This window comes from Oncorhynchus clarkii, chromosome 20, assembly GCF_045791955.1.
Source record: "Oncorhynchus clarkii lewisi isolate Uvic-CL-2024 chromosome 20, UVic_Ocla_1.0, whole genome shotgun sequence".
Taxonomy (NCBI): domain Eukaryota; kingdom Metazoa; phylum Chordata; class Actinopteri; order Salmoniformes; family Salmonidae; genus Oncorhynchus; species Oncorhynchus clarkii.
The window spans coordinates 57,187,253-57,212,410 of NC_092166.1; the positions used below are offsets into that span (position 1 = coordinate 57,187,253).

Below are 25,158 nucleotides of genomic sequence, written 5' to 3' on the forward strand. Positions count from 1 at the left end.
TGGTTGTGTTTTAACATCTACCCTTAACGGGAAAAAAAACAGGCTTATTTCTGGCAAATAGTTGTGACAAATTTTTGACAATATTTTCACACGCAAATGAGTTTTCTGGCAAACTGTTGTGGCAAATTTGCGGTGACTTGTGGCAAACAAGCATTATGTATACAAATATCAGGTTTTTGGTTACTTTGTGTATTAACAGCATTGCTCCCCCCCACATCTGTTCAATGCATCGGATGGGGTTGGAGTCCAGGGAAAATAAGCAAGTGTTACCAAATATAACAATGTGCATTTCATAAGTATTCTAATAAAGTGTGTACATAAAAACGCATTAAGCACGTCTGTAAAACCACAATGAGAACATCGACCTATCATGTAAGTTTTCATAAATCATTCGGTACAGTGCAAGAAAAAACGCCAGAGTAGTCTGAATTAGTGGCATTAATTAATGATCACATTTACAACACAACATGCATGGGCATCTCGTCATTAAGACCTTTTGGGAATTTCCCTCGACTCCAACCCCATTCGATGCATTGAGATGTGGGGGGGGGGAGTAATGTCTACATAAGGGTGCAAATTATAAACACTCACAAAAGCTCTGACAAAGGCCTTGAGGCCGATACGTAAAGCTTATTAAAGAGCAGTGATACTAGCAAGAGCAGTGTGCGTGTTTCTTGTTTTTTTCTCATCATGTTAGGTTACCACGCACCTGCAACAAAGATAGCTCAGATGTGCGAGTGCCTTTTGAATTTTGTATTAACATTGAAATGTTGTGTCTACGTAAACCAAATAACATATAACTTTAAATGAACTTGCTTCCCACAGAGAAAACTGAACTAAACTTAATAAATATACTAAACAACATGCATTCGATGTCTAAACAGATCAAAATAAATCAATGCAACTTGAAATCATCAGCATGCTAATGAAGAAAAGAGTAAAGACTGAATATTTCCCAAATAACATTTACAAAAGAGAAATGTGAACACATTGGGGATGTTGACTGTGGGATGTTTAATGGAGCTACAGAATTTACATGAGCCAAGTGATGACTGAGAAATAGCTTTTAACCAATGGAATTTTAAAAGATAATTATAAAAAAAAAAAAAACATAACTTTTTGAGTGAATTTTGGAGATAGCGGTCCTGTGGAAGTCCTTCGTCCAACGCTTGTTGAATGCATGCACTGAAACAATCAGAACACACCAAACAAAAACAACATTAGGATACTGAAAACAATTACTGAAAACATTTTTAATGGTAGACTCAGCGGCTAATGGGCGGATTTGGCTTTGGAAAAACAGCATCAGCTGTTACAATGTTACCTTGATGTTGCTATGCTTTTCACTGAAACATACATTCTATATATTTTTCAGCAAGGAAGCAATGTTTCTGTCATGTATAAATGCTATATAAACAAACAAGGTAGCTAGTGTAAACTGAGGCTTAGGCTTACTATAGCTACCTTTAAATGTGTGGCCAGCTGTTCCTAGAGAGCCACAGTATGCAATATTTTTCTCCAGCCAAGCACAAGTGATTCAAACTAATCAACTAATTATGATCTTCAATCTAGACTGGGGACTTGATCATTAAGAGCCAGTTATCTACTAAACTCAGCAAAAAAAGAAATGTCCCTTTTTCAGGACCCTGTCTTTCAAAGATAATTCGTAAAAATCCAAATAACTTCACAGATCTTCATTGTAAAGGGTTTAAACACTGTTTCCCATGCTTGTTCAATGAACCATAAACAATTAATGAACATGCACCTGCTCATCTGCGTGAACGTGCCTTAGGCATGCTGCAAGGAGGCAAGAGGACTGCAGATGTGGCCAGGGCAACAAATTGCAATGTCCGCACTATGAGACGCCTAAGACAGCGCTACAGGGAGACAGGATGGACAGCTGATCGTCCTCACAGTGGCAGACCACATGTACCTGATCGGTACATCCGAGCAACAACAACTGCCCGAGTTACACCAGGAATGCACAATCCCTCCATCAGTGCTCAGACTGTCCGCAATAGGCTGAGAGAGGCTGGGCTAAGGGCTTGTAGGCCTGTTGTAAGGCAGGTCCTCACCAGACATCACTGGCAACAACGTTGCCTATGGGCACAAACCTGGACCTGACAGGACTGGCAGAAAGTGCTCTTCACTGACGAGTCACGGTTTTGTCTCACCAGGGGTGATGGTCAGATTTACGTTTATCGTCGAATGGAATGAGCGTTACACCGAGGCCTGTACTCTGGAGCGGGATCGATTTCGAGGTGGAGGTTCCGTCATGGTCTGGGGCAGTGTGTCACAGCATCATCGGACTGAGCTTGTTGTCATTGCAGGCAGTCTCTGCCATGGCCAGCGAAGATCCCGGATCTCAGTCCCATTGAGCACGTCTGGGACCTGTTGGATCAGAGGGTGAGGGCTAGGGCCATTCCCCCCAGAAATGTCCGGGAACTTGCAGGTGCCTTGGTGGAAGAGTGGGGTAACATCTCACAGCAAGAACTGGCAAATGTGGAACTTGTTCAGTTTATGTCTCAGTTGTTGAATCTTGTTATGTTCATACAAATATTTACACATGTTAAGTTTGCTGAAAATAAACGCAGTTGACAGTGGGAGGACGTTTCTTTTTTTTGCTGAGTTTAGTTGTCCTGTGTGGCTCAGTTGCTAGAGCATGTCTCTTGCATTGCCAGGGATGTGGGTTTGATTTCCACGTGGGACCAGTATAAAAATGTATGCACTCACTACTGTAAATTGCTCTGGATAAGAGCATCTGCTAAATGTAAAATACTAGTTGTCTCTTCTTCCTGACTCAGGTGTACAAGGCTTGGGTGGAAGAAATGCAACATAAAATGTATTTATGCCTAGTATGGGAATTCATATTATTTTCCAAAATGAATTATTGTCAACAAAGCCATGCATGCAAGAAACCTTGACCTTGACCAGGTGCATTGTAACTGATTGCTTCTGGAAAGAAAGGGAGAATTAACAACACGTGATTAAGATGAGCTCGTTACTAGTTTAAAGCAATGAGAGATCTAATTGTTACAAAGAATGAATGTATTAATTTATCAGAATAATACATGCATTTACATAGCGTCCTTTTCAAGCTTGAAGACGATACACTCATTTATCACTAAAAAAAAAGTGTTATGAGGGAGTGCACCACTAACATCTTTCCAGGTTGTTGATGCATCCTCCTCCCAATGCAGATTCAACCAACACCACGGGTAGGGGAACGGTATCCATCTGCAAAAGTAAAGTTTTGCTTTGATGTCAAGTTAGCTCATATTGTTGCTACCTTAGCTGTTCTAGCTAACATGCTACTGAACGGTGACACTAGCATATTGGCATGCATATTGGTACTAAGACAGCAAGTTATTCACCTAAAAAATAAGTGTTCAGGCAAATCATTAGTTAGCTAGCTATCACATTAATTGTGAAAAAAATATGATAGCTAACGTTAAGCACTAGCCAAAATGTGTTTATCCGATAAAACATGACATTGCTTTTTATTTTTTTTTATTGTTTTATTTGACCCCCGCTACAGTACAGCGCCCTTAACCCCTGCGCCACCCGGGAGGCCCCAAACATGACATTGCTAAGCATCAATTAGCTAACACAATTTTAAAGTTTCTTAGGATGTTTAATGAATAAGTTAGACACTCAACGGCAGGGGTTGGAACCAACATTATTTCCCAATCGTTTTGTTCCGACTAGCAAATTAAAGTTCTGAACCAGTTCAAACCCCCAAAAAGTTACGGTTTATATTGTTCCTGTTTCTTTTTTAAACTCTGAAATCAATATACACTACCGTTCAAAAGTTTGTGGTCACTTAGAAATGTCCTTGTTTTTTAAAGAAAAGCACATTTTTTTTCCATTAAAATAACATAAAATTGATTAGAAAGTGTAGACATTGTTAACGTTGCAAATGACTACTGTAGCTGGAAACGGCTGATTTTGGATGGAATATCTACATAGGCGTACAGAGGCCCATTATCAGCAACCATCACGCCTGTGTTCCAATGGCACATTGTGTTAGCTAATACAAGTTTGTCATTTTAAAAGGCTAATTGATCATAAGCTAACAAGCGTAGCTAGCTAACAAGTTTGAATTAAAATAATAACCAGAATTAAAATAATAACACATCTTAGCTTTTTGTAGATAATAAATCCAATGTGAAACATGATAACTATAGTATCCTTAACTAGCATTGAAAAAGTTAATCCATTATTTTCTAATTAAACATTGCTCTCCCTAATTTCTGAATCACCCCTGTAACGTCAGTAGCTACAGTAGACTATGTATGCTTCGTAAGGAGGGGGAGGGGCAAGTACACCACACACACACTGGCAAAGATTTTCAGCTGGCAGGCAGGCAGACACTAGAACAAGTTTGAGTGACAGTGAGGGCTTTGCACAGGCACTTTGTTGTGTTTGTTGTGGGACTGAAAAAAATGCCCATAAAACAACATTATTAACCCATTTCCATGCTTTTAAAATAAAGTTTCTGTTCCAGAACAGTATTGATCACTTTAGTTCTCGGTTCTGTTCCTCTAAAAATTGTCCTTATTTTTCAGTTTTTGGTTCTGTTCCCTGAACCGGTTCCAACCCCTGCTCACTGGACAATTTCGGTAGGTAGCTAGGTAGATAGCTTTCCAACTGATTTTCCTTCTCCCCCTGACTGGTCACCAATGATTACTGGTCTTGGAACTCATGTGTTCACCAGAAAAGGCTTCTGGTAAACTGTTTGTCACTAATGGCAAAAAATATTGTTGCCACAGGTTTGCCACAGATTCAAATAGAATCTTGAGAGAATTGCTTGCCAGAAAAAAACTCAAGCGAACTGTTTGCTGGAACAAATACATTTTTGTAGGTCTCCTCTAAAATGTTGTTTTTCAAGGTTTCACGTTTCATGCTTTGTTACCCAGGTGAAGGGGGTTTAGTGAATTGCATTACTGAAGAAAAATGGTTCAGTCAGATGAAGAGCTGTTGGGTGAGGGATAAAGAAGGAGATTATAATCTCACATTTCCATAAAGCAATCCTTTGTATAGATTAGAATTGGAAAACATTTAAACAAGGAAGAGCATGTTGGAATGTCCCTCCAAACATTATTCAATAATTATCAAACAGCAACCTGGTCACTGATTGTTGTAAACTGATAATGCCTGCCCAGATTGTCACCTTGAACCTTTACCCTATTGCACATTGCAATATTAGGTCGGAATTGGAAGGAATGGGTGAAATTTTACCAAGGGTTTGAGAGTAACCAAAGGTAATAAGTCTAGGCAGTCCTGATCCTCTACTTTCTTGATATGCATAAGTGATCCCAAGGTCCTTTAAGGTCTAGTGAGTGAGTTTAAACCCCTAAACCAGCTGTAGCGGACAGCGCGTGTGTGTACACGTTTGTGTGTGTGTGTAAGGAAACAGCAGGCTGACGGAGGGACACACTGTGTAGGTCCCCACATGTGCGTTCTCTGACCAGTGCTGGGGAGGACATGAGGATCAGATGGCCGTCACATTCACACTGAGTGATCTGGGCCTTATCGCCTGACTGGTGCTATTCCTCTGTTTGTACAGGTGCAGCCTCTCTGCAGATTCGGACGTAGGAGCTTGTGGTTCATTACCCCCCAAGCAGGCGTTCTTCCCACACGTCCCAGGCTTTTTACAGCTCTCCCCTCAGCTTCGTGATTACACAATTCATTACGGTTGCATCGCTCCCTCCGACCGCTCTGGTCATCACCATGTCTAGCTGGAAAAGAGTAATTACATAATCGAAGAAACCTCAGTGTGTTCTGAGAACATGTGCTGTATACACCAAAAATGGTGTGTTGGTGTGTGTGTGCTTGTCAGACTGTGTGTGTGTGTGTGTGCGTGTATGCACACCATTGTGACTTGTGTCAAATTTGTGTCAGATACACCACTAGGAAACATACATTTTTAAGTTCTGATACATTTTGAAATATGCAAGATAATCCATTTTTTTGTCGTGATTTCTCTTCATCTTGATCTTTTTCTTCTGTTCCAGATGCATCTCCATTTTTTTTGTGGAGTTTCAGATGCACTTTGGTAGGGACTATTCAGGGACAGCCTGGATCCACAGTCTGGTGGACTGCACCACTATGCTGTGTGGTAAGTCATCATATTAAATACTGAAGTAATATGGCTACAGGTTCATCTGCCTCACCTAAAGCCCATTCTTGTGGGAAGCTGCTATATACCATCTACTGCTAACAGTCCGTATCTGGATAACATGTGTGAAATGCTTGATAATGTATGTGATATCAACAGAGGTATATTTTCTGGGTGATTTAAATATTCATAAAGCTGCCCACTCAAGAAAAAGCTTCAAACTGTAACCAGTGCCTGCAACCTGGTTCAGGTTATCAGTCAACCTACCAGGGTAGCTACAAACAGCACAGGGATGAAATCATCAATATGTATTAATCACATTTTTACTATTGCTACAGAAATGTGCTTGAAAGCAGTATCCAGATCCATTGGATGTAGTGATCACAATATAGTAGCCATATCTAAGGAAACCAAAGTGCTGGGCCTAATATAGTGTATAAGAGGTCATACAATAAGTTGTGTAGTGAGTCCTATGTTTTTGATGTAAAGAATATTTGTCAGTGGTGTGTAATGAGGAGCAAACAGATGCTGCACTTGACACATTTATGAAATTCAATTACATTTGGGGGAAAAAAAGCTACCTCAGCTCCATCATTCATTGAATCAGATGGCTCATTCATCACAAAACTAACTGATATTGCCATATTGCCACTAACTTGAATGATTTTTTTAATTGGCAAGATTAGCAAACTTAGGCATCACATGCCAGCAACAAATGCTGACACTACACATCCAAGTATATATGACCAAATATTGGAAGACAAGCACTGTCATTTTGTGGAGTGTGGAAGAGGTGAAAATATTGTTGTCTATCAACAATGACAAGCCACCGGGGTCTGACAACTTGGATGGAAAATTACAGAGGATAATAGCGGACGAAATTACCACTCCTATTTGCCATATTTTCAATTTAAGCCTACCTAAAAGTGTGTGCCATCAGGCCTGGAGGGAAGCAAAATTCATTCCGCTACTTAAGAATAGTAAAGACCCATTTACTGGCTCAAATAGCCGACCAATCAGCCTGCTACCAACCCTTAGTAAAGTTTTGGGGAAAATTGACCAGATACAATGTTATTTTACAGTAAACAAATTCACAACAGACTTTTATCAAGCTTATAGGGAAGGACATTTAATAAGCACAGCACTATACAAATGACTAATGATTGGGCGAGAGAAATTGATGATAAAAATATTGTGGGGGCTGTTTTGTTAGAATTCAGTGCAGCTTTTGACATTATTGATCATGATCTGCTGCTGGAAAAACATAGGTGTTTACATCCCCTGATATATTCTGGATGAAGACTTACCTGTCAAACAGAACGCAGAGGGTGTTCTTCAATGGTAGCCTCTTCAACACAATCCAGGTAGAATCAGGAATTCCCCAGGGCAGCCTTCTAGGCCCCTTACGTTTTTCAATCTTTACTTATGATATGCCACTTGCTTTGAGTAAAGCCAGTGTGTCTATGTATAGGAATGACTCAACACTATCCACGTCAGCTACTACAACGACTGAAATGACTGCAACACTTTACAAAGAGCTGCAGTTAGTTTCAGAATGGGTGGCAAGGAATACTTTAGTCCTAAATATTTCAAAAACTAAAAGCATTGTCTTTGGGACAAATCATTTGCAAAAACCTAAACTTCAACTAAATCTTGTAATAAATGATGTGGAAATTTAGCAAATTGAGGTGACTAAACTGCTTGGAGTAACATATCAAACATATCTAAACTGCTTGGAGTAACATATCAAAACATATTGATACAACAGTAGCTAAGATGGGGAGAAGTTTGTCCATAATAAAGTGCTGCTCTACCTTCTTAACAGCACTATCAACAAGGCAGGTTCTACAAGCTCTAGTTTTATTGCAGCTAGACTACTGTTCAGTCGGGTGGTCAGGTGCCACAAAGAGGGACTTGGGTTAATTTCAATTGGCTCAGAACAGGGCAGCACGGCTGGCCCTTGGATGTTTTAAAAAATATATATTTTTATTTCACCTTTATTTAATTTAACCAGGTAGGCAAGTTGAGAACAAGTTCTCATTTACAATTGCAACCTGGCCAAGATAAAGCAAAGCAGTTCGACACATACAACAACACAGAGTTACACATGGAGTAAAACAAACGTACAGTCAATAATACAGTAGACAAATAAGTCTATATACAATGTGAGCAAATGAGGTGAGATAAGGGAGGTAAAGGCAAAAAAAGGCCATGGTGGCGAAGTAAATAAAATATAGCAAGTAAAACACTGGAATGGTAGATTTGCAGTGGAAGATGTACACAGAGAGCTAACATCAATAATATGCACATCAATCTCTCTTGGCTCAAAGTGGAGGATAGATTGACTTCATCACTACTTGTATTTGTGAGAGGTATTGGCATGTTGAAAGCACCGAGCTGTCTGTTTAAACGACTAGCACACAGCTCTGACACGCATGCATACCCCACAAGACATGCCACCAGAGGTCTCTTCACAGTCCCCAAGTACAGAACAGACTATGGGAGATGCACAGTACTACATAGAGTCATGACTACATGGAACTCTATTCCACATCAGGTAACTGATGTAAGCAGTAGAATCAGATTTAAAAATACACATTATGGAACAATGGGGACTGTGAAACAACACAAACATAGGCACAGAAACATGCATACACACACACAATAACATGCGTACACATGGATTTTGTGTTGTAGATATGTGGTAGCGGAGTAGGAGCCTGAGGGCATACACTTAGTGTGTTGTGAAATAATTTATGAATGTATTGTAATGTTTCTAAAATGGTATATATGCCTTAATTTTGCCAGACCCCAGGAAGAGTAGCTTATACCTTAGCAGCAGCTAATGGGGATACATAATACATACAAATACAACTGGCCATCAGTCAAGTGCTGCTTCAGCAACAGTGATCTGGCATCACACTCGGCCTGGCACTGTCTTGGAATGTGTGGTCTAGACAGGTTGCTCAATTCCCAGGGTAGTCATGAAATGGATTTGGTTCATTGGATGTAAACATATAAGCTTTTAAAAGACTGTTAAGGAGAAGTTAAGCCAGTTTGACAACTAAGACAACTAGGTTTGATATTTTGTACATCATTTTGCTTCCAATTAGGACACATGATGAAGACAATGTCATGTAAATGTGCTTTTTACAATCACACAGCGAAGTTACAGTATGCTTAAGTTGAGAAAGTCACAGGCCGCTGACTGGCAATGTGTCCTTGCAACTCAGCCAACCCATTGGTCAGTTTTAGCTGCTTCTCTTAAATTGGGATGTTCCCTGTTTGACCCCCTTACATAGAACAGAAGTTATGTTTTAGTGTTTTTTAAGTGCGTGGATCTTCTTTGGATCTTCTATAGATCTTTTGGACATGTTGATTGCTCTTAAAAAAGTTTTTGGGTTGAATCACAGGATTGTATTTTATTAGTAGGTACACATTAGTGCAGTCGTATTTAAGAATGAAGTACTGAGAACCCCATGTCTGACTAAAGCAGACACCAGTGAGAGGAGTTTGCTTCTTTTCCTGTTGATTTAGCTCTTGAGAGAACAAAGTCAGCAACACACAGAGAACATCTTGAAATACCAAAACAGTGTCACAACACTATGACCCAACAGAGGGAGTTTGTTTATTTCGCTTGCTCCCAGTGAAATTTGACACCACGATAGAGACTGTTTTGAAAAAGCATGTAAAAATAGACCCTTAAACTGACTCATAGCAGACTCAAGGCTGACTTAGGTAACATGTTCAGGCAGGTGTATGCCAAGGCAAGTCAGCACGGGTCACAGAGGACTGCTGCGGATCACAAACCTCTCTTCTAGGTTCACATTTTGCAACTCTTTGTCTTGTGTTTACTCACAGTATCAATAGTCCAAAGTGACAAAAAAAAGTGGCAAAAGAGAAAAATGTACTTGCATCTATTTATACAAGTTGAAACTAGCAGTGAGGTACACTATATGTGACCCGATTCAGGAAACTAGGCGTATGTCGCAAGTCACGACTTCACAGTAGAGCCGTTTGAATGTAAAAAGTATTTTTTTAATCAAAATGCGTTTTTTGGCAGAAATGCCTTCTCGAACATGTGAACTTTCATGTGCCTTACTATCAAACTTTTATGCCATCTGTAAATACGAATACAATTGTTAAATTACGAGTCTAGTTGGTTTAGCTACAGAAAAAGTCAGTAACCTTCCCGCTAGCCATGATTGGCTGAGATAATGAGTGAGCCGGACATGCCAAGAGTTGCGTTTGTATTGGTCTGCCATATAGCCTGCGTCTATTGGAGCTGGTCAGTATGCAGTATGTTTAGATAATCGTGTCGAACGCGGCTTTTCATTTGATTTATTTTTTATTGTGTAGTAAAAACTGCATAAACCTAATGTCAAGTTAAAGTGTACTGTTAGCTAGCTGTGACTGTCGTGAGGTCAGAGCTTTTGGATCAATCCTACTTATTTTTTTTAATTTTTTTTAACAGTATTTTTATTGGAATTTTACAATTTTCACCCATATTAAGAGATACAACAACAGAGACAAAGCACACAGAAAGCTTCTCTCACCCCATCACCATCATTGCGTCTCTCAATACATACATTTTAAACAAACTTACAAACAGAAATTAAACAAAAAAGCTCAGTTTAAACCAAGAGGTTAGGTTCCACACATGGAACGTACAGTGTAGCTCTGAAATACATACATCCCCGTCATTCTACGAGAATCCTTGCAGCATTATAGCTGATACCTCAGGTTCTAGGTAATTTAGATAAGGTTCCCATACTTTGTAGAACTGGTCTGTTTTAGAATGCAATGTACATGTCAGATATTCCAGAGGCACCCATTCAAATAGTATCTTATGCCAATCTTTAATAGAAGGAACCTTATCACTAATCCACTGTAAAAGGATGTTTTTCCTCGCTGCGAAGGTAAGGATGTTGTAAAGCCTCCTTTTACCCACAGAAGTAACCTGCCTACTAGGGAGACCTAACAGTAAAGAAACTGGGCCCAATTCTAGATCAACCCCTAGGATCTTTTCAATTTCTTGCAGAACACCAGACCAGTATCTTTGTATTTTGGTACATGACCATAAACAATGTGTTAGGGTGCCTGTATCAGTTTTGCATTTAAGACACTGAGGGGAAGAGGAGGTGGGGCTAAAAGCATGTCTGCGATTTGGGGATATATGCAATCTGTGTATTATTCTTAATTGGATTGCTCTAGTACGATTACATATAGATATTGTTTTTGCATATCTCCAAATGTCCTCCCACATCTCTTCGTCAATAGTAACAGACAATTCTTTCTCCCACACTTGTTTCACCCTCTGTGTGTTGACAGCAGAAAGGGACCTTAAAGTATCATAAAACAGACTTACAGACATTTTCCTTTGTGGGAAAAAAAGCATTCTTTCAATGACAGACACATCAGGGTTACCAATTAAGGTGGTGCTCTTCAGGATATAATGTCTTACTTGTAGGAAGCGGAAAAAGTCCTGCTTTGGGAGTCGATATTTCTCGACCATCTGCTCAAATGACAACAAAATCTTATCAAAAAATAAGTCATTTAGCCTGCGTATGCCCTTATTAAGCCAAGAGTTAAAGCCGGCATCCAGCAATCCTGGACTGAAATCTGGATTGTTAAGAATTGGGGTAAGAGCAGAGGTTAGTTTGGACCTTCCCAGGAAGCGTTGAACTGACCTCCATACTTTGAGTGTGTTAAGTGTAACGGGATTATTGCATTGATCTTCTACAGACTTGAAACTTCTGAAAAATAAAAGATCCTGTAAGGGGTATTTTGAAAGAGAAGTCTCAATGTCTAACCAAATAGAGGAGTCATCATTTGTGATCCAGTCAGAAATATAACAAAGGTGGGCACACCATTGATAGAACCTGATATTGGGCAGGTCCAAGCCGCCCATAGAACTTGGCAGCTGCAATATTGCCATCTTAAGTCTTGGTTTGCGTTTACTCCATATAAAGGAACTTAGCCATCCATTTACATCCTTTATTACCTTATTGGAGAGTAATACTGGGATCATTTGGATTGGGTAAAGTAGTCTAGGTAAAATGTTCATTTTCAAGAGGGATATTCTACCCAACCAAGAAATCGGGAGAGAGTTCCAGCGCTCCAGATCCTGTCTTATTGTATCAAACAAGGGAACAAAATTGGCTTTGTACATTTGCTGGAATTTAGGAGTTACAAATATACCCAGATACGTGAAACCTGAGGGAGACCATTTAAAAGGGAAGGGGGGAGAAGTATTAGGTACAGAGTGCAGGCTACCAAGTGGCATAGCCTCTGACTTAGTTAGGTTAATCTTGTAGCCTGAGAATTCGCTGAATAATTCAATAATATTAATAAGAGCTGTAATTGAAGTCTCGGGACTAGAGATGAATATCAGGACATCATCAGCATACAAGCTTATTTTATGGTGAACATCACCAATGAGCAGCCCCTGTATAGCAGGCGTTACCCTGATGGCCTCAGCCAGTGGTTCCATAACGAGTGCAAAGAGGAGGGGGGATAAAGGACAGCCCTGTCTGGTACCTCTGTGTATAGAGAAGTTATTTGACCTTAGCCCATTAGTAAGGACAGCAGCCTGAGGATCATCATATAAAACTTTCACCCATTTTATAAAGTTGTCGCCCAGACCAAATTTATTTAGAGCAAATAATAGGTAAGACCACTCCACACGATCAAATGCTTTCTCAGCATCTAGGGAGAGCACCAGACCATCCACAGCACTTTGTTGGTAAGCTTGAATTACATTAAGAAGCCGCCTGACATTGTTGCATGACTTACGGCCCTTAATGAAGCCAGTTTGGTCTCCTTTCACAATTAATGGCAGTGAGTCCTCTAATCTTGTGGCTAGAATTTTAGAAAGCAATTTTCTATCCACATTCAGATGGGAAATTGGTCTGTACGAGGAACAAGACTCTGGACATTTTCCCTTTTTGAGAATAAGTGAAATGTTGGCTTCTCTCAGCGTTTGAGGGAGTTGGTCATTTGAAAATGAGTGATTAAACATATCACGCAATGGCTCAAGGATCAGGCCATGGAACTCTTTATAGAACTCACTACAAAACCCGTCTGGTCCTGGGGCCTTACCATTTTGCAGATTTTAATTGCGAACATTATCTCTTCCCTGGTAATAGGGGCATTAAGGAGGGACCGCTGCTCTTCGGAGATAGTAGGGAGCTCAATCTTACAAAAGAAGTTCTCCATTAATTTGGGTGCATCATTTTGCAGTTCTGAGGCATAAAGATTTGTATAAAATTTCTTAAATGAGTCACTTATCAATTTATTTTCATATAAATGATTACCATCAGAGTCAGTAATAGTAGCAATTGACTGAGAGTCAGCTCTCTTTTTAGCTAGGTATGCCAAGTACTTTCCTGGCTTATCGCCATGTTCATATAGCTTTTGCCTCACAAATCTCATTTTCTTTTCAGCGTCCTGTGTTAGGAGAGAGTCTAACATTGATCTAATGACTGATATTTCCTTTAATAGGGCAGGAGTGGGCGTTTTAATGTAGTCCTTCTCTTTAGTTCCTAATTCACCCTCTAACATTTTTTGCTTTTCACGCTTTTTCTGTCTCTTAGTAGCTGTGTATGACATAATCAGGCCCCTGGCATACGCTTTACAGGTCTCCCAAAGGAGCGAGGGGTTATCTGTTGATTGAGAGTTAATAGAGAAAAATGCTTTAAACTCTGTAATGAAATATGATGTGAATGTATGGTCTTTAAGAATGGTTGTGTTCAACCTCCAATGTCTTGACCGATTGAATGCCCCGTTGAGTTTTATGTCCAGGATCACCTCAGCATGATCAGATATGACTATGCTTCCTATCCTAGCGGATAGAACAGACTGCAGAGACGTCCTGGGCACAAAAAAATAATCTATTCTAGTCTGACATCCATGAGGTGCAGAGAAAAAAGTGAACTCTCTGTTGGAGGGATGAAAAGCTCTCCAGACATCCGCATACCCCAGATCATCACAAATAGCTTTAAGTGACTTAGCTTGAGGAGAGAGTGAAGCTATACCGCTGGGGAACCTATCAATAAGGGGGTTCAACAAGCAGTTAAAATCTCCTCCAACCACTGCAGTGTCCGAGTTTAATTCTGAAAAGTCTAGAAAAACCTTAGTGAGGAAATCAGGGGGGTGAGCAGGGGGGAAGTAAATATTTATTATAGAAATGTTCTGCCCTTGTAAAGTACCATTAATTACAACAAAGCGACCAAATTTATATTTCACACAATTCAAGACCTTAAGTGGTAAGTTCTTTTTCACCAGAATTGCTACCCCTCTACTTCTGGATGTAAATTATGAGAAAAACACTTGACCAAACCCCCCTTGTTGTAATTTCAGGTGCTCCTTATCATCCAAATGAGTTTCTTGCAACAGGGCAATATCAATATTTTCTTTTTTCAAAAAAGATAGTACCTTCTTCCTCTTAATGGGGTTATGGCTCCCCCTAATGTTCCATGTACATACACGCAGTCCGTTACCTGCCATTGTGTCTTGACCATTCAATATCCAGGCTGGATCCCACTGTAAAAGTGGGGTGGTACCTTTTTCCATGTGTTGAACTCTCCTCCATCTCACTGAGCATAAACAAATGATATGAACCCTGAACTCGAACTATACTAAACCCAAAAATTAAACATGTAAAGATCCAAAAGGGGGTTTTCCCACTAGCTAACATGCAGGGGATTTCAACTCTCCAATGTAAACTCTTAAGTCTGCATCGCCGCTCCATAGCCTCATCCTTTATATGTATGGAAAAGAAAATCAATAGGAGAATATTGAGGCTCTTCCACCTAAAACCAAACCTGGGCACCAATATGGATTCACACATATCTCAGCCTGAGCTATAGCGGCTATTACTTTAGCAAGAAAAATAATAAAGATACGAATATTACTGAGCCGAAGTACGTGAGGACTCACGTCACTGTTTCATGATCAGATTCAACCAAAAATAAACAAAGTTATCCAATGCTGCTGAGGTGCAGCTTAAAAGTTATTTACCCGAGAGAGTCAATAAACGCAGCAGCCTCTTCAGGTGTGTAGAGCTTTTTAGGTGATCCGTTGACCATAATCTTCAATGTGGCCGGGTACAACAGTGCGTAGTCCATATTCATTCTCCTGAGTCGAGCCTTCGCCTCATCAAACGCTTTGCGTCTTCGTACAACCGCCGTGGAATAATCATTGAAGAATGAAACCTTAGGACTTTTACGTTGACTACCATCAGAGCCGATGTTTCTAGCCGCATCCATGACGCGCTGCTTGTCGGTGAAGTTGTGGAACTTTATAACCACCGGCCGTGGGCACTGATTGGGACCGGGTATCGGTGCTTGAGAGCGATGGGCTCTGTCCAGCTTCACACGGCCAGCCTTAGTGTCCATTTGTAGGTAGCCAGGGATCCATTCCTCAAAGAATTTTACTGAACGTGTCCCTTCAGAATTTTCCGGGAGTCCCACAACACGAATATTGCATCTGCGTCCTCGATTATCCAAGTCGTCAATGTGCTCCGCCATTTCACGCACCTGTTTCTCAAGTGCTTTTAGCTTAGCGTCCATAGATGTAGTTGAAGTTTCCACTGCATCAATTCTTCCTTCCGCCTCAACAACACGTTCCACAACCCTCTGTAGTTCAGCTGAATGGCCTGCTATTGCTTCCAAGACCGTTCTTATCTTAGCATCGATCACTTTAGTAATGTTATCAGTCATCTTTTGAATCACCAGGTCCATTGTGCCTGTATCCGCAATGGTGCTAGCCTCGCTAACGTTAGCTAGCTCCTCATGCACATCCACAGGGGTGGGGGTTTTGATCGACTTCTTAGTAGTTTTGTTGGGCATGTTGTCAGAGATTTTTGCGAAAAAGTCGTCAAGACTCATTATATGGTAACTTATTTAGCCAATTCTACCACTTTTTCAAGCTAGGAGATTAATGTAAAAATATAAATTTACGAATGCCACGAGAGCTCGCTGAAACACTGTGTTCTCTCTACGGCGCCATTTTCATCCCACCAATCCTACTTATTGACCGGAGCGCTCTGAACGTGAAACACTCTGAATTTACGAACGGACAATCTGACAGCACAGTTGCAGTCACCAATGCTCTAGATAACATAACAGCCTAACCAGCTCTGCTAGGGCGAGGTATGTTCAGTTAGCTGTTCTCTCGCTCTCTTAGTTGTCTGGAATTAGCTGCCAAGTTTGTACAGAACTCTTGACTAAGGCTTAAGAGGCTGTGAACAATGTTGAATGGGTGTAGACAAATAAGGGCTCTCCAATAGAAGTACCAAAACATTGAAAGACGGTTTTCTCAAAGGTGAGTTTACAAGTTGACCAACTTTCAAAGCAGAATTACGTTCCCATTGTTTCCTCAAATGCAGTGTATGATATAGCATTATGTAGCTCTGAGTCTCTACTTTTATCCAATTTTTAAAATAAATTATAATTTTGCTACATAAGACCGAAATCAGTTGGTGAGTTACTCCCCCCTTCAAATTAGTGGATTTGGCTATTTCAGCCACACCCATTTCTAACAGGTGTATAAAATTGAGCACATAGCCATGCAATCTCCATAGACAAACATTGGCAGTAGAATGGCCTTACTGAAGAGCTCAGTGACTTTCAACGTGGCACCGTCATAGCATGCCACCATTCCAACTAGTCAATTCATCAAATTTCTGGCCTGCTAGAACTTCCCCGGTCAACTGTAAGTGTTGTTATTGTGAAGTCGAAACATCTAAGAGCAACAGCTGCTCAGCCGCGAAGTGGTAGGCCACACACGCTCACTGAACAGGTCCTCCGACCGCTGAAAATCATGTTTCCTCGACACTCACTATCGTGTTTCCGCGACACTCACTACCGAGTTCCAAACTGCCTCTGGAACAACGTCAGCACAAGAACTGTTCGGCGGGAGCTTCATGAACTGGGTTTCCATGGCCAAGTAGCCGCACACAAGCCTAAGTTCACCATACGCAATGCCAAGCATCGGCTGGAGTGGTGTAAAGCTTGCCGCAATTGGACTCCGGAGCAGTGGAAACGTGTTCTCTGGAGTGATAAATCACGCTTCACCATCAGGCAGTCCGACGGACAAATCTCGGTTTGGTGCATGCCAGGAGAACTCTACCTGTCCCAATGCATAATGCCAACTGTAAAGTTTGGTGGAGGAGGAATGAGGCTGTTTATGGTTAGGGCTAGGCGCCTTAGTTCCAGTGAAGGGAAATATTAACACCACAGCATATAATGACATTCTAGATGAGTCTGTGCTTCCTATTTTGTGGCAACAGTTTGGGGAAGGCCCTTTCCTGTTTCAGCATGACAATACCCCTGTGAACAAAGTGAAGTCAATACACAAATGGTTTGTCGAGATTGGTGTGGAAGAACTTGACTGGCCTGCGCAGAGCCCTGACCTCAACTCCATTGAACACCTTTGGGATAAATTGGAATGCCGACTATGAGCCAAGCCTAATATCCCAAGTCGCGGCAGTAATGTTCCACCATTTAGTGGAAAGCCTTCCCCGAAGACTGGAGGCTGTTATAGCAGCAAAGGGGGACCAACTCCATACTAATGCCCATGATTTTGGAATGAGATGTTCAACAGGCAGGTGTCCAAATATTTTTGTTCATGTAGTGTATCTTATCGGAGCTTAATATTATGCTAAATTGGTGTTCCACCCTTTTTTCCTGTATCTGCATGTGTTTTATCGTGTCAGGGTGTGAGAAAAGTAAAGAGCTGGTTTGCCCATATTCCCCCTGGGCTACAAATCATTCATACACCGGTCTTTTGGCAACAGTTTGCCAGACATTTGCTTGGATAAAAACAAGTAAGACACTATGTACTGCTCTAGTGCAATACACAATCCGAAGGGCGTAACTTTTTATGATGTATATTGGTGGGGGTCAGGGTCAACATGTTTCGGTGTCAACACCCCTTCTAAGGGGGTCTGGGGGACTGATAGTGCCTTGTAACTCAAATTCTCACCTGATGACCTGTTTGTCCTCTCCCTACATCAACATGGGCGGTGCTCTCGTTCCCTCTACTGTAACGGTTTTGACTTGAGGTTATTGTTTGTAGGGTGCCAGGTAGGTTGTGCCTACCAAAGAAAATATAGATTTCTCCTTTTAGTTTGAGAGGGAATGAGTCCCATCCGGTCCGTTAGGTCTACACCAATACAAAGGACTCATGTAAAAGTCAGTGTGGACATACACTTTTCATAAACTCTTAAAACATTGGAAATAACTTCAAAACACTGTGTTCTTTTGCATTGGTTGTATTACCAAAATACATGATCACACACACACATAATAATATAACAATCAATGATCTCTGGTTCCTCAAGAAAAGTCCCGTATCTCAGGCATAAAAAGTCCAGCTCGGTAAAGGAGTTCAGTGAACCCAAGTGACCTTAGTCACGCAATGTTTGTCCGTTAATAAACTGTAGCTAAACCCAGTCTCAATCATACAATCACAATATCAAACTCTTTTGCCACACAACCATAAAGAGTATCAAATCTCAGTAGTCTTTAACTACAACTGACCACATAACTCAACACGGTATAAATCATACTCAAACAAATTAAATACCATATGCAAGTAAGTTGTAGTCAGTCGGTCAGTCAGACAATCCAATCAGCCAACAGATCTCCAGCTGAGAAAGGCCATGAAGAAACAGCGGAGACAAACTGAGATGTGATTGGATCCGATCCTGGTGGTTAAACTTGAGACAAGGCTACAAAGCACTCTTTGAAATACAACAAAACAGAGTAAAAAAGCTTCGGAACTGAGGGTTGAACACATCCTCATTTGCACCACCATCACAACCCCACTTTTGCTTAGCTGATGCTGGCTATTTAATAGGGAATTAAAAGGGGAACCGCCCTATTGGAAGGAGAAGCACTGAGACTGTTCAGACAAATTCAAGGCCGTCACACTACTGCCTGTCTCTGACCCCTGCCATGACAACCAAATTAAATCAGAATGTAGGCAACAACATGTGTTATGGCACTTGGGCTACAGTCGGCAAAGATGGGGAGTTGATGATGACCCGTTTGTCCTCTCCCTGCCTCAGCATGGTCGATGCTCTCTCTCTGTCACTCTCTCTACTGCCTGCCTTTGATCCCTGCCATAATCATATGACCAAATACCATTATCATATGACAAAAATGTCTGGCCTTAACAATGGGGTTAGCTTATTAACATTAATTAGATTCTGCTTTTATTAGATAAATTATTGATTTACTGGCTGGCATTATGTGTACAGTGCATTCGGAACGCATTCAGACCCCTGAACTTTTTCCACATTTTGTTATGTTACAGCCTTATTCAAAAATGTATTACATATTTTTTGCCCTCGTCAATCTACACAAAATACCCCACAATGACAAATCAAAAACAGGTTTATAGACATTTTATCAAATGTATTTAAAGAATTTAAGGGAAATATTACATTTATATAAGTATTCAACACAATCCTGTCATGGTGCTCTACGGACAATTCCTTCGACCTCATGGCTTGGTTTTTGCTCTGAAATGCACTGTCAACTGTGGGACCTTATATAGACTGGTGTCTTAAGGTGCCTTTTGGAAAACTCCAAATGGGCTGTCATGTGCCTTTTACTGAGGAGTGGCTTCCATCTGGCCAATCTACCACAAAGGCCTGATTGGTGGAGTGCTGCAGAGATGGTTGTCCTTTTGTAAGGTTCTCCCATCTCCACAGGGAACTCTAGAACTCTGTCAGTGACCATTGGTCACCTCCCTGACCAAGGCCCTTCTCCCCCGATTACTCAGTTTGGCCGGGTGACCAGCTCTAGGAAGAGTCTTAGTGGTTTCAAACTTCTTCCATTTAAGAATGATGGAGGCCACTGTGTTCTTGGGACCTTCAATGCTGCAGAAATGTTTTGGTACCCTTCGCCAGATCTTTGCCTCTCAGAGCTTTACAAGACAATTCCTTTGACCTCATGGCTTGGTATTTGCTCTGACATGCACTGTCAACTGTGGGACCTTATATAGACAGGTATGTCCCTTCCAAATCATGTCCAATCAATTGAATTTACCACAGGTGGACTCCAAATCAAGTTGTAGAAACATCTTAAAGGATGATCAATGGACACAATCTGAGCTCAATTTTTGCAGAAATGTAAAAAATAAAAATAAAAACGTTTTTCCTTTATCATTATGGGGTATTGTGTGTACATTGATGATCAATTTTAGAACAGGCCTGTAATGTAACAAAATGTGGAAAAAGTCATGGGGTCTGAATGATTTTCAAATGCACTGTAGCTAGCTAGCTAGCTAGTACCAGTCTATTATGAATTGTACAGTGTAATTAGCTAGCTAGCTACAGATAACTGACAAAATAAAGGAAACACCAACATAAAGGTATTGGGCCACCACAAGCTGCCAGAACAGCTTCAATGCACCTTCGCATAGATTATGCAAGTGTCTGGAATAAGCTTTGGTGATTACCCTTTTGTTACTGGTGGTGGAAATCTCTGTCTCAGGCACCACTCCAGAATCTCCCATAAGTGTGTGTGTGTGGGTTAAGATCTGTTGACTAAGACACGCGCACACACACACATTGGGTTGAGATTAGAGGTCAACCGATTATGATTTTTCAACTCCGATACCGATACCGAATATTGGAGGACCAAAAAAAGCCAATACCGTTTAATCGGCCCATTTTTACAATTTATTTGTAATAATGACAATTACAACAATACTGAATGAACACTTATTTTAACTTAATATAATACATCAATAAAATCAATTTAGCCTCAAATAAATAATGAAACATGTTCAATTTGGTTTAAGTAATGCAAAAACAAAGTGTTGGAGACGAAAGTAAAAGTGCAATATGTGCCATGTAAGAAAGCTAACGTTTAAGTTCCTTGCTCACAACATATGAAAGCTGGTGGTTCCTTTTAACATTAGTCTTCTATATTCCCAGGAAAGAAGTTTAGGTTGTAGTTATTATAGGAATTATAGGACTATTTCTCTCTATACCATTTGTATTTCATTAACCTTTGACTATTGGATGTTCTTATAGGTACTTTAGTATTGCCAGTGTAACAGTATAGCTTCCGCCCCTCTCTTCGCTCCTACCTGGGCTCGAACCAGGAACACAACGACAACAGCCACCCTCGAAGCAGCGTCACCCATCGCTCCACAAAAGCCGCGGCCTTTGCAGAGCAAGGGGAACAACCACTCCAAGTCTCAGAGCTTCACATCGGTTACACCAGCCTAATCTCGGGAGTTGATAGGCTTGAAGTCATAAACAGCGCTGTGCTTGCGAAGAGCTGCTGGCAAAATGCACGAATGTGCTGTTTGAATGAATGCTTATGAGCCTGCTGCTGCCTACCACCGCTCAGTCAGACTGCTCTATCAAATCATAGACTGAATTATAACATAATAACACACAGAAATACGAGCCTTAGGTCATTAATATGGTCGAATCCGGAAACTATCATCTCGAAAACAAGACGTTTATTCTTTCAGTGAAATACGGAACCGTTCCGTATTTTATCTAACGGGTGGCATCCATAAGTCATTGAAAATAAGAATGTGTTCTTAACTGACTTGCCTAGTTAAATAAGGATTAAATAAAGGTGTACAATTTTTTTTTTTTAAATCGGCCAAATCGGTATCCAAAAATACCGATTTCCGATTGTTATGAAAACTTGAAATCGGCCCTAATTAATCGGCCATTCCAATTAATCAGTCGACCTCTAGTTGAGATCTGGTGACTGAGACACACACACCCTATGCTGCACCATTGAGAGCATCTTGACTGGCTGCATCACCGCCTGGTGGGGCAACTGCACGGCATCCGACCGTAAGGCGCTATAGGGAGGGAGTAATGCGTAAGGCCCGGTATATCACTGGGTCTGAGCTCTCTGCCATCCAAGTCCTCTGGTATAGAGGACGTAGTATCAGAGTAAGGCCAGACAAATTGTCAAAGATTCCAGCCGCCCAAATCTGGAACCAACAGGACCCTAGACAGATTTTACACCCAAGCCATAAGACTGCTAAATAGTTAGTTAAACAGTTAACCAAATAGCCATCTGCAGTGACCAGTTTTTGCACTAAACATTTTGGCTCATCACATACACTGCTGCTACTGTTTACTATCTGCTACTTTGTTCCTAGTTATATGTACACATCCACCTCAATTACCTCGTACCCCTGCACTTTGACTCGGCACTGGTACCCCTTGTCTATAGCCAAGTTATTGTCACTCATTGTGTATCTATTATTACTTCTATTATTCCATGTTTTACTTTTCTATTATTTCTCTATTTTCTTTCTCTATGCGTTGTTGGGAAGGGCCCGCAAGCAATATTCCCTCAAAAAAAATTCAGCACTGAGCAAATTTCAGGTCTTCGAAGCACAAACTTGAACATTGTGAAATTTCTGTGCAATTTCCTGTGCAATTTACTGTAAACACTGAGGCTGTTCCCGCTTTAAGTTACAGTTTTAGCAGTGGCCAAGTAGGCTACTTGATCATAATGTAGGCCTAGCAGAGTGGCCTAAAATAAACAACGATGAGAAAAATGCATCCCATGACATTTTAACATGGAAATAGCTGTTCTATCATTCAATCTACAGTAGCAGCAAATGCGTGGTGTTCAATGTAGACCTACAATCCATGAGACCTTTGAAAAAAACATGCAGGGCTTGACATTAACCTGTTTACCCACTTGTCCTTCAGACGAGGTGACTGAAAAAGTTGTGTTGTTTGATGCAAGAAACCACTTTATAAAATATAATTCATTATTATTCCCATACCACGAATACAGAGAATCAGATAAATGATGCTACCCTCTGCCTATTGGCTACTTAGCTTAATCAAGACGGTCTCAAAGTACAACACTGCCCCTTTAAGACAAAAAAAAAGCTATTTTCAAAGATGGCTAGAAATGCACACATTTTGTGCTCTTGTAGGAAGCAACCACTCCCCCATTGTTGAAATTAGCTAGAACTGGGCTAACAACTAACTAGCAAAGAATATGAACAAATGTGCACATGCCAGGGGTGGCAAAAGTACAGATACCGTAATAGAAAATGACTCAAGTAAAAGTGAAAGTCACCCAGTAAAATACAACTTGAGTAATAGTCTAAAAGTATTTGTTTTTAAATATACTTAAGTATCAAAAGTAAATGTAATTTCTAAAATATACTTAAGTATCAAAAGTATAAATCATTTCAAATTCCTTATATTAAGAAAACCAGTGTGCACGATTTTCTAGTTTTTTAAATTTATGGATAGCCAGGGTTCCCACTCCAACACTCAGACATAATTTACAAAGAAAGTATTTGTGTTTAGTCATTCCGCCAGATCGGATGTAGTAGGAATTACCAGGGATATTGTCTTTAAGTGCGTGAATTAGACTATTTTCCTGTACTGCTAAGCATTGAAATGTATCGAGTACTTTTGGATGTCAGGGAAAATGTATGGAGAAGAAAGTATATACAGTGCCTTGCGAAAGTGTTCGGCCCCCTTGAACTTTGCGACCTTTTGCCACATTTCAGGCTTCAAACATGAAGATATAAAACTGTATTTTTTTGTGAAGAATCAACAACAAGTGGGACACAATCATGAAGTGGAACGACATGTATTGGATATTTCAAACATTTTTAACAAATCAAAAACTGAAAAATTGGGCGTGCAAAATTATTCAGCCCCCTTAAGTTAATACTTTGTAGCGCCACCTTTTGCTGCGATTACAGCTGTAAGTCGCTTGGGGTATGTCTCTATCAGTTTTGCACATCGAGAGACTGAATTTTTTTTCCCATTCCTCCTTGCAAAACAGCTCGAGCTCAGTGAGGTTGGATGGAGAGCATTTGTGAACAGCAGTTTTCAGTTCTTTCCACAGATTCTCGATTGGATTCAGGTCTGGACTTTGACTTGGCCATTCTAACACCTGGATATGTTTATTTTTGAACCATTCCATTGTAGATTTTGCTTTATGTTTTGGATCATTGTCTTGTTGGAAGACAAATCTCCGTCCCAGTCTCAGGTCTTTTGCAGACTCCATCAGGTTTTCTTCCAGAATGGTCCTGTATTTGGCTCCATCCATCTTCCCATCAATTTTAACCATCTTCCCTGTCCCTGCTGAAGAAAAGCAGGCCCAAACCATGATGCTGCCACCACCATGTTTGACAGTGGGGATGGTGTGTTCAGCTGTGTTGCTTTTACACCAAACATAACGTTTTGCATTGTTGCCAAAAAGTTAAATTTTGGTTTCATCTGACCAGAGCACCTTCTTCCACATGTTTGGTGTGTCTCCCAGGTGGCTTGTGGCAAACTTTAAACGACACTTTTTATGGATATCTTTAAGAAATGTCTTTCTTCTTGCCACTCTTCCATAAAGGCCAGATTTGTGCAATATACAACTGATTGTTGTCCTATGGACAGAGTCTCCCACCTCAGCTGTAGATCTCTGCAGTTCATCCAGAGTGATCATGGGCCTCTTGGCTGCATCTCTGATCAGTCTTCTCCTTGTATGAGCGGAAAGTTTAGAGGGACGGCCAGGTCTTGGTAGATTTGCAGTGGTCTGATACTGCTTCCATTTCAATATTATCGCTTGCACAGTGCTCCTTGGGATGTTTGAAGCTTGGGAAATCTTTTTGTATCCAAATCCGGCTTTAAACTTCTTCACAACAGTATCTCGGACCTGCCTGGTGTGTTCCTTGTTCTTCATGATGCTCTCTGCGCTTTTAACGGACCTCTGAGACTATCACAGTACAGGTGCATTTATACTGAGACTTGATTACACACAGGTGGATTGTATTTAACATCATTAGTCATTTAGTTCAACATTGGATCATTCAGAGATCCTCACTGAACTTCTGGAGAGAGTTTGCTGCACTGAAAGTAAAGGGGCTGAATAATTTTGCACGCCCAATTTTTCAGTTTTTGATTTGTTAAAAAAGTTTGAAATATCCAATAAATGTCGTTCCACTTCATGATTGTGTCCCACTTGTTGTTGATTCTTCACAAAAAAATACAGTTTTATATATTTATGTTTGAA

General features: G+C 40.6%; 1 protein-coding gene across 2 annotated transcripts in view; it reads left to right on the top strand.

The window, feature by feature from the left end:
* The window catches only part of LOC139376567 (monocarboxylate transporter 12-B-like), a 33,098-nt gene that overhangs the window by 1,124 nt on the left and 6,816 nt on the right, over positions 1-25,158 (top strand). For both annotated transcript variants that reach the window (XM_071119307.1, XM_071119306.1), the window contains exon 2: positions 6,018-6,121. In XM_071119307.1, the coding sequence (XP_070975408.1) occupies positions 6,018-6,121 (104 nt within the window). The remainder of the gene's footprint in view (positions 1-6,017; positions 6,122-25,158) is intronic.